Source organism: Rhincodon typus, chromosome 36 (genome assembly GCF_021869965.1).
Source record: "Rhincodon typus isolate 14 chromosome 36, sRhiTyp1.1, whole genome shotgun sequence".
Classification (NCBI taxonomy): Eukaryota; Metazoa; Chordata; class Chondrichthyes; order Orectolobiformes; family Rhincodontidae; genus Rhincodon; species Rhincodon typus.
The window spans coordinates 17,262,034-17,275,669 of record NC_063367.1 but is presented as its reverse complement, the minus strand read 5'-3'; the positions used below and the strand labels follow the sequence as shown (position 1 = coordinate 17,275,669).

Here is a 13,636-nt window from a genome sequence, read left to right as displayed (position 1 = left end):
ACAATGCCTCCTAGTCATACAACATCGAAACAGGCCCTTCGGACCAAGCTGTCCATATCAACCAGGTTTCTTAAACTGAACTAACCGTATTTGCCTGTGTCCCTCTAAACCTTTCCTATACATGCACCCGTCCAAATGCCTTTTAAATGCTGTAATTGTACTCGCTTCTACCATTTCCTCTGGCAGCTCATTCCATACATGCATCACCCTCTGCATGAAAATGTTGCCCCTCAGGTCTCTTTTAAATTTCTCCCCTCTCGTCTTAAACCTATGTCCTCTAGCTTTGGACTTCCCTACCCTGGGGAAAAAGGCCTGGCTATTCACCTTATCTATGCTCTCATGATTTTATAACTGTCTATAAGGTCACCCCTCAGCCTCCTATGCTCCAGGGAAAATAGCCCCAGCCTCTCCTTATAACTCAAACTTTCCAGTCTTGGTCACGTTCTTGTAAATCTTTTTTCAGTCCTAGGACAAGGAATCTGAACCCTCCACCATCAGAAATAGTCCAGATTAGTTAACTATCGGTTCCCATGTCACTTAGTCAAACGAGGAAATTCCTTTCAGCATCAGTTTCCCCTTGACTGCTAATTTAAAGCCTCTACTCGTGGTGATGTTGTGGGTCAATCTCAACAGAGTCCTGTTTAACATTCTTGCCTCAGTGAGGGGTCATGCACTCCGAACGTTCCTCGCAACTTTAATTTCAAATCAGATGAGGTGGAAGGGGAGAAGAAAGTCAGTGAAAGACTTTTGATCTTTATTGTTTGTGGCGAAAGCCTTTCCGAGGACTGGAAATGTAAGAATTGATGTTCTGAAAAAGGAAACCACTTTTCATAACTAGGGAGCTCAGGGTGTGATCCCATTCTTTCATGGAATATTGCCACTGTTGGCAAGGCCACAATTTGTTCATCCTCAATTTTCTCTGATGCGAGTGGATGTAGAGGCCTGCTAAGAATCAACCACATTGTTGTGGGTCAGGAGTCACATGTAGGTAAGGACATTAGTGAACCAGATTTTTTTTTTAAGAATGCCAATTGATGATAGTCACCATTACAGAGACTAATTTTATATTCAAGATCACATTAATTTCATTTAAATTCCACCAGCTGCCTTGCTGGGATTTGAACCCACGTTCCTAGTGTATTGTCCTAGATCTCTGAATTACTAGAGCAGAGACATTACCACTACACCACTGTCTCCAGAGATGGCATGTTTCGCACCATAGCACTTTGTCAGTGCTGCACCAAGGCTGTCAGGAGCAATGAAGTTGAAAATCTTGCAATGCATGTCAAAACAGTACAAAAAAGACCCAGAATAATGAGAGAAGAAGTGGATTTAACTTTTTCTCCAAAAACATCAAAATGACTGGAATCTTGAAATGAGAAAAGTTGACTCCAGAATCAAAGACATTTGCTATAAAGCACATGCTAAAAGCTGAATGGAGTAAAGAGACATAAAACTTACAGATACCCCCGCCGCACACACATGGTACAACTCAACTGGGATAGTGGGATCACAGATCGTTACGCTACAGAACAAAAAAAAATTCGTGATGAGTACTCGCCACAGTTAAAGGAAAAGCAATCTGAAATTAAGAATAGAATCAGAATGAAAACGTACTCAGCAGGAGGGGTGGTGGGATCCAAACGATCGTCAATGTACCAGTCCGAGTAATCCAGGAAATCGGGCTCGTCAATGTCCAAAGAATCATTCCTGGAATCCATTCTATGCACTGTATCTATCTCACTTGGTCAATGAGCCAATGCAAAGTTGTTCAGATCCTTAGACCGTTGTCTTGTGGTGCCTTGCGCGACTGATCTGGATTAATGACCAAAGCTGTAAAGTACAAAGGCTCCCCTCGATAAATGGTTCTCTCTCTCGCCTTCCCTTACAAGTTGTATTAACACCTCCAGGTCCAACTTCACACTGCGAACAGAGTTAGTGAAATAGCTGGTCAGCTTTATTGTCAAACCAATCTGTTGCAGGATCAATGGTTACCTATGTCCAGGCAGACACACAAAATGCTAAAATATACTCAATATGACCCAGCTTGTGAATATATCAAGGAAGGTTTGTTTCATTTAAAGTAATCAAGTTCAAAATATCTTACAGTAAGGAGATACTTTAGAGAATTGTTTCTAAGTCCAGTAATCATATATTATGCCAAAATTATAACGATCGCTAATGTGGAATTAACTTCAATGTATAAAAAAAAACCCCGAAATATACTCGCTCGGTTGTAATGATATGTTAGTAGCGTCTGGCAAAATGACTCTGAATCACTGCTTGCCATATTTAGAACCGGATTCACTCTCTCTTCAATAGGGGAAGTGGTCGATCAGAGTTTTGAAGTATTCAAACAAATGAACAGGAGATTAAATTGGTGTCCCAGGATGTCAGCATTATAAATGGAGAAGGAAACACAAGCCATTCACACTAAGAGGAGGAAGAGGGAAAACTCTCAGCTATAAATTACCTTTCACATCCAATCTAAGGCTGCCTCGACATTTTAAGATCATCTTCATGTTTGATCTATGGAACCACTTGCATTTGGGAGCTTGCTGTGCATACTTTGGCAGCACTTCTTTTTATAAGTGGCAATGCTTCCCTCTGGCTATACAGCACTTAGGGCCTCCCAGGATCTTGGGATATCCCAATATAAAATCAACTTTGTTTCTGTTGATACTTTATATTAACATTATACATTGCAATGGCTTTTCAGTCATGTGTAGGGATGTCATGGTGTAAGTGCAGAGGTAATAGCATAGCTCCAGGTCGCTAATTTGTCCATTAATACAGCTATTGGCAGAAATACAAAAATAAGAAGAGTACGAAATGAGGAACTTTATTCATTCTAAATAAATAGGAAAATGCCTGGAGAAGAGAACCGGAAATTTCCAGTTATCCGTGATCTGGAACGACTGTAATACAAAGTGGGATAAAGGATTCTTTTTTTAAAAAAACAAAAAGCGAATGGGTTTAGGATGGCGTGGTGGCTTAGTGGTTAGCGTTGCTGCCTCACAGCACCAGGGACCGGAGTGTGATTTTACCCTCGGGGAAAGGGGGGGGGGAGACACGGTGTGGAGTTTGCACATTCTCCCCATGTCTGTGCGGGGTTCCACCGCGTGCTCCGTTTCCTCCCACAGTCCAAAAAGATGTGCAGGTTACGTGGACTAGCCATGCTAAATTGCCCATAGCATTCAGGGATGTGCAGGTTATGTTGGTTAGCTATGGAAATGCAGGGTTACAGGGATAAGGTAGGGAGGTGGGTCTGGGATAGGGTAGGGGGGTGGGTAGGGGGATGCTCTTTGGAGGGTTGGTACCGACCCGTTGGGCCAAATGGCCCATTTCCACAGTGTAGGGATTCTATGAACATTGCATTTGGGATTACTTTTTTAAAAATTCATTCACAGGATGTGGGTGTTGCTGGCTAGATCAGCATTTATTGACCAGAGGGCAGTTAAGAGTCAACGACATTGCTATGGGTCTGGAGTCACATGTAGGCCAGAGGTAAAGATGGCAGTTTCCTTCCCTAAAGGACATTAGTGAATCAGACGGGCTTTTCCGCAATGGGTTAGACTCTTAATTCCATCTTTTACAAATTGAATATAAATTCCACCATCTGCCATGATGGGATTCAAACTCAGGTCCCCCGTCCGGGTCTCTGGATTAACAGTCCAGCAATAACACCACTGGCGTGTCACCTCCCCAGGTGGATGTTTAAAACATAGCTCCTGTGGCATAATTTTGAAAACCCCCAGTAATTATCACTAAAACTCAACATCATCAAAAGCAGATTACCTGTAAGGGTCACATCCTGTACATGACTTTAAAATGCTTTGGAACAACCTGGGGTCAAGAAAGGCACTGAATAAACAAAAGTCTTTGAAGCCAAGCAAAACCATTTTTTACACAAGATTCTGTTTTCTGAAGCACCCTAAAACAATAAATACCTTGTCATTGGAGATAAATGGGCAGAACGTTGAGAGTTTAAAAGAGGACATTCCAGAATTCCGTGTAAATATTTGTGTTAGAGTTGAATTACACACCCTTATTGAAATGAAGGAAAACTGAGGTACAAACTCTATCACTTGTCCTGTGGTGCAAGAGATAGGTCAGACAGCGTCTTCTCCATACGCACTGGTTAGATCCTCACTTTTTAAATGCAATGATAAAATACTCTTGTGAAAATTGTTAAAACACAGATTGCGACACCCAATAAGTTTTCATTATTACCACTTCCGAAGATTAAAGAAGTTGGAGTATATTTTCCCCTCCCTCAAATGCATAACCCTAACAATTAGCAAAGGATCACAGTCAAGTGTTTGCTGTTCTATCATATCAGCTTTAACTAATGGATTAACTATGACCTGGACTAGACTGCAATGCAGGCAAGGTCATAAACCCACTGAACAATCCCAAGACTTTCTCGAAGAAAAATACTTCAGTTGTTCAATTTTCTTTCCCTAAATCAACCATTTTGGGTGGATGATAATACATTGACTCGTCATGATTTAATTCCATGCACAGCAACAGTTCACATTTTGTTTTTTTTTAAATATGTTCTATCCCAAATTATTTCTTCCTACTGCCCAATTTAGAGAAAGGACATCTTGTGACACAATGGGTCGTGTCCCTACCCCTGGGCTAGAAGCTCCAGGTTCAATTCCCAGGCCAGGACTGTCAGCTTTAGAGAGAATATTCACAGCGTAGTTCAAAAGGTTAGTAATCAGCCTGGGAAATCCTTCGACCACTTCCCCAAAAGGACAAAGGCCAAAGGGAAAAAAGTGTGTGAGAAGATATACTTTAAAAATAATTTGGAGAACGGAACAGTTGCCACAATCCCAACTCAGTACAGGCCAAGGATTGAAGCTGGGGATCATTGGTTCATGTAGCATCTCAGCAGAGTTTGTGGTTTCCAGAGTACTGCTTCCTAAAACGTTGCACCGCTCCCCCCCCCCCCCCCCCCCCCCGCCCAACAACTCATTGTGACTCCATTCAGAAGCTTGAAAATGTTCACGACCACTCAGTGAGAACTGAGAGAGAAGATAAATCATGTGGTGGGAGTGGGAAGTCATGAAAGGGAACAGGGGGAACATTTTTGATGTGGAGCAGTTCGTAGAGAAAAAAAAAATTAGAAGTCCAAAATTTTATCCGGCGACCCCAGCTGAGGTCCCTGCCCTGCAGTTAAGGGAACCCTGTTCCAAAGCGGTGTTGTGCAATATAGCGAATGACTGGAACTGACTTCTCAAGCAAAATACACCATTCCGTGTGTGCTCTGGGATTAACTCCATCGTGATGATACTGTCACTTTAAAAGGTTATCTTGTCCTGGCTTTTGTTTTGAAGAGAGATTGTAAGGCAGAGGTGTTGAGCTGTCTCGAAGAAAGTAAACAATTTGAGAGGCCTTGGGGGTTTTATTTTGAAGTTGGAACGATGGAAGCAGCCTGGATGTGGCCTACTCTCACAGACCAGGCCTTCTAGTTTTTTTTTAAAAAAGTTTTTGGGTTTTGTTTTAAGCAGAAGCCTTTGATGTCTCAAAAGAGTTAGAAGCCTCAGTGAACATCTTCTTGCTGCTATTTCCTCCGAATTTTCTTTTGATGTTTTTTCCTCCTGGATTGGAGAACTGCATGTGAGAATCGATGTCTGAATTTGCCTTTTTGGGTTGTTACTATAGTGGAACAGTTAATTAGTAATAGGTACCGTATCTATTATTTGGTTAAGTTTTCCAATAGTTAAGTTATTCCAAGTTTTTTGTTTGTATTTTAACTATAATGTTTAAATATATTGGTGTTTTGCTTAATGTCGACTAGTTTGACCAGTCGCATTGTACCTGGAACACAGCACTTCACATTTACCTTTAAAATAGTGACTAGGCTACATTCTTAAAATATTTTGAGGGGATCTGATCTGGTCCATAACACCAACACTCAACTTTTCCTCCTGTTGCTTACCATACTTGGTTACTAAAAACTCTGTCAATTGCAGTTTTAAAATGAACTCATCCGGCATTAATTGGTATTTCTAGAAGCTCCCATTACCATCTCCATGAGGATGTGTTCCTAGTTCCAGTCTGTAAAAGTCTAGGGCTAATTTTTAAACTTACTCCAATTGTAGATGCCCTAAACAATGGAAATAGTTTCTTGTAGTCTACCCGATCCATTTCCCTTTAATAATTTCAAAATGTTGATCAAAATGCCCCTTGAACTGTTGAATTCCAGAGAACACAATTTGTACAGTTATGGTCTGGTCACAGGCATGGATTCCACGCTAATCCCATGAAATTTTAGTCTAAAGCATTTCAGGCGCTCAAAATCCAGGTTGAATTTACTTTATATGGAGTCACAGAGTCATACAGCACAGAAACAGACCTTTTGGTACAACCAGTCCATGCTGAACATAATCCCAAACTAAAATAGTCCCACCTGCCTGCTCCTGGCCCATATCCCTCCAAACTTTTCCTATTCATGTATCTATCCAAATGTCTTTTAAAGGTTGTAACTGAACTCAGGAAGTTCATTCCACATGTGAACCACCCTCTGTGTAATTGCCTCATGTCTTTTTTTAAAAATCGCTCTCCTCTCACCTTAAAAATGTGCTCCCTAGTCTTGAAATCCCCCATCCTAGGGAAAAGACAACTACTATTAACTCTTTCTACACCTCTCATTATTTTTAAAATTTTTATCAGGTCGCCTCTCAACCTCCTATTTGCACCATCTACTGATTCAGTAAGAAAGCGTGTCACATCAAACAACAATGACCCAACACTGCTTTCCATTTTATCACATGTGCACAAACAGGTTAGAGTTCAGTCACTGTGAATATAAGAACCTTAAGCTCAGATGCTTAACAGCCATCTATTACACATTTTTTAAATCACTGGTCAGACACTTCTGGTTTACCCATTAGCCACATGTGGCTAATTTACTGCACAACAGTGGCTTAAATCCACCAGGTCATGAGGTCTGCTGATGTCTCCTTCCTAGAGGCATCTGATTTATGCTGCTACTTATCTGATCACACGATCTGTAGCTTTAGTCCAGTGTTACCACTGTCTCCTCCAGGTTAAAAGGTTGCGGGTTCAAGGCTGACTCCCACCACTTGACTACATTCCCAGCACTTGGCTGCTGGGGTCAAACAAGGGTCACAACTCTGCACTGTGTGGAGAACGGTCACCAAGGAGAAACTTTCTACAAGTTGGCCAACAAGTTGCTGGAGGGTGGCCTTGCCACCCAATTTAGGGACAGCGAGCAGCATCTCAAAGCCGGAGGGTCATTAGGAAGCCCCCAACCAACACCAAGTTCAGAAGGGGGTGCAGCCTCCAAGTGAGAGAGGGGAAGTGGGGGGTGCCTCAATTCATAACAACCTTTTAAATTCAGCAGCTGGGCTAATCTTCTCTGTAGCACTATCACGGTGGATGAGAACCTGTCTACAGTACAGCCTGTACTATATATCATCGTCCACACATGTTTGTCATTATTTATGGAATCTTACCATTGCTGCCTAAACAAGTGACTGCACTCCAAAGTAGTTGATCGTCCCTCACGTACTTGATTTACATTGAAGATGTGACAAGTGGAATGTGTGTGTATTTTTGGTCTCCTTGTCGTAAACGTACTGTTGATGGTTCAGAGAAGTTTACAAGATTGATATCTCGAATGAGTAGGTCTGTTATGAGGATGGACAGACTGGGTTTGTTTCCACTGGATTTTACAAGAACAAGGACTGACTTGATTGTAGTATGTAAGATCTTCACAAAACAGATGAATAAGGGATATTTCTTTCCATGAGTGAAGCTAGAACGAGAGGGCACGGTTTTAAAATTAGGGGTCAACGCTTTAGGACAGAGATGAAGAGAATGTCTTGCTCTGAGTGCCTCTGGGATCCTCAATCTCAGAAGGTGGTGAAGGTGAGGGTCATTGAATATTTTTTAATGGAGGTAGAGGGATTCTTTTTCAGAGGGGGATCAAAGGTTATCGGGGGAAGTAAATGGGAATGTGGAATCTGTTACACAAACAGATCAGTCATGATTTTACCAATTACAGAACAAGCTCAAGGGCTGAATGGCCAACCTCTGTTTCTACATTCAGTATAACATGTTTGACGATCATTCATGGCATGTGGGTGTCTCTGGCCAGGCCAGCATTTATTGCCCATCCCTAACTGTCCAGAGGGTAGTTAAGAGGCAACCACACTACTGTGAGTCTGGAGTCACATGTGGGACACGCCTTGTAAGGACAGCAGATTTCCTTCCTTAGAGGACACTGGTGAATGAGATAGGTTTTTCAAATACAATTAAATATTCTAAATTATTTCTTTATGTATTTATTCCACATCCACAATGATGACTGTTGTATAAGGGACTAAGTCAGACTGTGTGATATGCTAACAAGACACAGCATATATTGTAACACAAAGTAATGCAGTATCACATGGTATGCATCTTGCCACAGGACCGCAAGGGAAAGCAATAAACAGTAAAATGTTTCAGAAGTAAAGGTGATGTTTTGCTTCCCTCAACAGACTCAAAATATTTTTTAGAGGCCTGATGAAGGGTTTTGACCTGAAACGTTGATTTGCCTGCTCCTCGGATGCTGTCTGACCTGCTCCGCTTTTCCAGCTCCACATATTTCGACTCTAGCTTCCAGCATCTGAAGTCCTTTCTGTCTCCCAATATTCCTGCATCTGAAAGGGCTCCCAAGATTGAGTTAGTATTCCCAAACCATTATTGTGGATGCACACCACCAGTACCCATAATTTTGATATAGCAACTTTTATTTAAGCAACATTTTAGGGTAGCACGGTTAGCATTGCGGTCTCACAGCATTAGGGACCTGGGTTCAATTCCAGCCTCAGCGACTGTGTGGAATTTGCACATTTTCCTCTGGGTGCTCCAGTTTCCTCCCGCTATCTAAAGATGTGCAGGTTAGGTGGATTGACCATGCTAAATTGCCCATAGTGTCCAGGGATGTGTAGGTTAGGAGGATTAGCCATGGGAAATATAGAGTAAGGGGTGGGATGGGGGGAGTCTTGGTAGGATGCTCTTCGGAGAGTTGGTGTGGACTTTTTGGGTCGAATGGCCTGTTTCCACACTGAAGGGATACTATGAACAACTTTATGTAGTAAAAATCCCAAAGCACTTCACAGGAGCATAATCAGATACAGTTGGACAATGAGTCACATAAGGAAGATGGGTGACTTTTGCTCAGACAAAGAGGGGTTTTAAGAAGCTTCTTGACCGAGAGACAGAGAGATTTAGGGAGATAATAGCAGAGGGAACAATGAAAATTGGAGATGCTCATCTGTAGTGTTAAAGGGAAAATCTTGAATTGCTGTTTTAGGGCAGATTAAGGGAATTTTACTCCAAGAGGAATCTGTGCTACCAACGATTTTGGTAGGAGCTGCCAGGTGCAAAAAACAGTAAAATGTTAATATTTTCCCACAACACTGAAACTTTGTTCTGCAAAGTAAACATTCCTTCAATAAAACAGCATTGGAATTTTAAATTATTTCTTTAAATGCAACAAACTTTTAAGTATTAGAAAGAAACTTTGCTAGCCACACTGTGTGAAGTACAATTGCTACTTAAAACAAAGCTGGCTTTATGGTCCATTAAGAATGTCGAGAATGTCTCACTGTTTGAACAACATATCTTTAACAGAATTATTTGAAGAACATATTTAAGATTATCATCAGATCCTCGTAACATTTTAAAAAAATGTTGCTGCATTTCCCTGATCTTTGATTTCAAGGGATGTAACCCTCAGTGTGTAACTGTTTTGTAAAAGATATTTTACTATGTAACCATTAAGAGACTGATTAGGAGTCAAGTGTCACCAATGAATATAACTTAAAATGCTAATGTAATACAGGTTTTTTCTCCCCCTAAAGAAAGGTACCTGCATTTCTATAGCAGCTTTCAGGATGTTCAGACACTTTACAGTCAATAAAGTATAAGTGTGGTCCCAGTTGTAACGTAGAAATTGTGGTAACCAAGGTGCACCTAGAAAGCTCCCAAATCAGCATGATTTTCTGGTTTCACATGTTAATTGACAGGCAGATGTCAGGGAGAACTTCTTGGTGTTATTTAAAAAAAAGGGCCACAGGATCTTTTATATACCACCCAAGAAGTCTTAGTCTAACATTTCGCTTGAAAGATGGCACGTTGGCAATCAAACAAATCCTCAGTACTGCACTGGAAGCGTCAGCCTAGATTTAAGGTCAAGTCTCTGGAGTAGGATGCAAAACCACAACCTTTTTAATTCCGAGGACAGAGGACACTACTAACTGCTTTGGGCGATAAATAATTGTAAACAGTTTATAAACTGTCTATGGCTGTCTCCCTGTTCACAGTGTGCAGTGTAACTGGAGCCAGAAATCAAATAAAAGCTTTGTAGGTCAGTCACTCACAAACAGTAGTCAATTAATAACTACATTTTAAACTTTGGCAGAACATTTCTTTTTCAAAAATGATAAACATTGCAAGGCACGGAACACAACACAAATAGATGGGTGCCAAGGTGATGGACACGTAAATCGCTGGACACTGAGTAGTGCGCAAACTTTTTGGGTTCTGTATCAAAGACGCAGAGGTACAGGATAAAAAGCAAGAAAAAGGCCATTAATCATAGGATTAGAAATAGGCTATTGCGTCCATCCAATCTACTCTGCCATTCAAAGAGATCATGGCAGATCTAATAATCCTCAACAATTGTCATTTCTGAAGAAGGGTCTAGACCCGAAATGTCAGCTTTCCTGCTCCTCTGATGCTGCTTGGCCTGCTGTGTTCATCCAGCTCCACACCTTGTTATATCACTCAACTCCACTCTCCTGCTTTGTCCCCATAACCTTGATTCCCTCACTTATTAAAATCTGTCCACTTCTAAATGACCAGAATTGAGAGATTTTACAACAATCAGAAAAACTAAACAAATCTCTGCTATACAAAGATGGTGGCCCAATAGTTTCTATATATTAGACCAAGATTCAATAACTTAGAAATATTCGAAATATAGGAACGGGAGCAGGCCATTCAGCCCTGGAGCTTGTTCTGCCATTCAATAAGATCATGGTTAATCGAGACTGTGACCCAGGTGCTAGAATCTTCAACTGGTGGAATATCAGTGCCATTAAATAGCTCAACCTGAACGAAAAAAAGCTAGGGGCCATGAATATAAGGTAGTTGATAATCCAACGTGGAACTTGGACGACACCTCTTAACCCAGAAAAAAGTGGAACTCGCTACCACAAGGAATATCTGAAGCAAATAACACAGGCTTATTTAAGGGGAAGGTATATAAACATACAAGAGAGAATGGAATTGAGGAGAAACATATGAATCAGAACAGGAATGAGACATTGGCATCTCAAGCCTGCTTTGCAATTCAATGCGATAATTTGTTATCTGATTATAGCATCAATTCCACATTCCGTCTTACATTGCACCCCCCCAAATAATCCTTATTCCTTTATTTTCCTAGTTCAAACTACGAAAGATATTAAAGTAAACTATTACCTATTTCTTTATTCTTCTACTACTCTATGGAGTAATGCCTAATGTTTTAACTCTTGTTTCTCTTACTACTTTGTATCTATTTTTTTTTAGGTACTTAAGATGGTACTATGTGTGGCAACATTATACACTTTTCACTGTACGCCTGTACTTGAGTATTCGTGACAATAAAACCTAAAATCTAATCTTTGACTCTCTTGTTAATCAAGAATCTATCCGTCTCTGCCTTGAACATACTGTCATGTGGCCGAATGGCCCGAGTAGGTGCTGTACATTAAGAGTGAACAATTGGCTTGCAAGCCAAATATCGGAAGCTTTCAGAAAAACATCAGTGAATAAAGCCAAGCACTGGAGCATTGGAGCCTGAGGGGTGACCTTATAGAGATTTATAAAATCATAAAAGAGGCATGGATAAGGGAGTCCAATGCGAGAGGGCATAGGTTTAAGCTAAGAGGGGAAGGATTTAAAAGGGACCTAAGGAGTAACCTTTTCATGCAGAGGGTGGTGTATGTATGGAATGAGCTGCCAGAGGAAGTGGTGGAGGCTGGTACAATTACGACATTTAAAAGGCACCTGTATGGGTATATGAATAGGAAAGGTTTAGAAGGATATGGACCAAATGCTGGCAAATGGGACTAGATTAATTTAGGATACCTGGTCAGCACCGACAAGTTACACCAGAAGGTCTGTTTCCATGCTGTACAGCTTCTATGAATCTACTGAGAAAGCCGCACATCTGAAATACAAGCAGAAAGTACTGGAGAAACTCAGCAGGTCTTGCAGCATCTCTGGAGAGAGAGAAACAAGAGTTATATCCCAGTCATAAATGACTCAAAATGTTAACTCTGCTTTCTCTCTCCAGATTGCTGCCAGACCTGCTGAATATCTCCAGCACTAAGCTGTTCATATTTCAGAACACAAATAGTTTGTAATAAATTTCCCGAAGCATGTTTCATGACCGTTCCCTCCCTACACCCACCACAAGGAACTGAAACTAACCTCCCAGACTGTTTAGCAAAACTCACTGCCCGTTTTAAATGCATTGCCATCCTCATTCTCCAGTGGAGTTGGAGACTCCGTCTTCTCTCTGGGAAATTTTTGGGGGGGTGGGTAGAAAACGAGAAAATTAAATCGAAGCACACCTTCGATCCATTTCAGTTCAGACTAGCCAACATATTATTTCTGCCTCAGTTTTCGACTCCCACAACCGATGAGGGGCACTTTAAAGATAAAGTTCAGTTTGATTTGCACTGAACAAAAACTCTTGTTTGTCGCACTGTGAAATTTAGTTATCGAAAACAAGTTTGTCTGTGTGCGTATTGGGGGGTGGGGGGGGGAGTTGAATCAAGAAAACACAAGTTTATCCACTTTCCGTAAACAACTTAGTTACATCCGGAAAATTGTACATTGGTTTCCAAAATAATATAAAGCTAAATGATGCAATACAAACTATCAACTGCATTATTTTATAAACATATATATATAATAACGTTGCCGTTTACCTCTTTCCATTAGACAACAGCAGAAGACAAGGCTCCCTTCCAAAAGCGTCTCTTTGGGCTTCTGAAGTCCCTAACCTCCCGAGAGTCTGAGTCTTAAAGGTAAAGTCCACCCAATGCAACCCACCCCCTCCCACTCCGTGTTACATAACCCATTGCAGGAGGAGGAGCACTTTAAGAGGATGTGCTCCATTGCCCAGGTACACTGGCTGTGGCGGTGGATCAAGGTGATCTGTTGCTTTGGTGACTGTTCTGTAGCACTGTCTTCCCGAATACACAATGGCAAATGTTCCAGTGGGTGTGGCGCTTATACCAATGACTTATCTTGTGCGCTAGGTTTGTGCAAGGGGAAAACTTAAACAAAAGTAGTTTTCAGCTACTTTGTTCTCTTTGAAAACCTTCAGCTGCTTTACCATAACCTTTTGGCTTGGGTATTGCTGGGGAGGGGGAGGGGGTGTGGGGGAAGATATGCATTTGTCGAGGTTTTGTTTAGTCTTCCACTCATCAGAAGAATTCGCAAGAAATACCACAGTTAAGGAAAGCAACATTTAGAGTTATACGGCATGGAAACAGACCCTTCGGTCCATCTCGTCTGTGTCGACCAGATATTCTAAATTAATCTAGTCCCA

General features: G+C 41.2%; 2 protein-coding genes across 5 annotated transcripts in view; both read right to left on the bottom strand.

Annotated features, from left to right (window-relative positions):
- The window catches only part of stra6 (signaling receptor and transporter of retinol STRA6), a 50,875-nt gene extending 37,755 nt beyond the window's left edge, over positions 1–13,120 (bottom strand). For 2 of the 3 annotated variants that reach the window (XM_048617214.1, XM_048617216.1), the window contains exons 1-3: positions 13,011–13,120; positions 1,618–1,923; positions 1,462–1,525 (exon numbers count right to left, since the gene is read on the bottom strand). In XM_048617214.1, coding sequence (XP_048473171.1) covers positions 1,462–1,525; positions 1,618–1,721 — 168 coding nt within the window. In that variant the 5' untranslated portion in view covers positions 1,722–1,923; positions 13,011–13,120. Of the gene's footprint in view, positions 1–1,461; positions 1,526–1,617; positions 1,924–3,798; positions 3,847–13,010 lie in introns of all 3 variants that reach the window. The other variant, XM_048617215.1, reaches the window with a different exon arrangement.
- The window catches only part of LOC109929142 (dual oxidase 2-like), a 702,670-nt gene that overhangs the window by 120,476 nt on the left and 568,558 nt on the right, over positions 1–13,636 (bottom strand). The gene's annotated exons all lie outside the window — the stretch shown is intronic.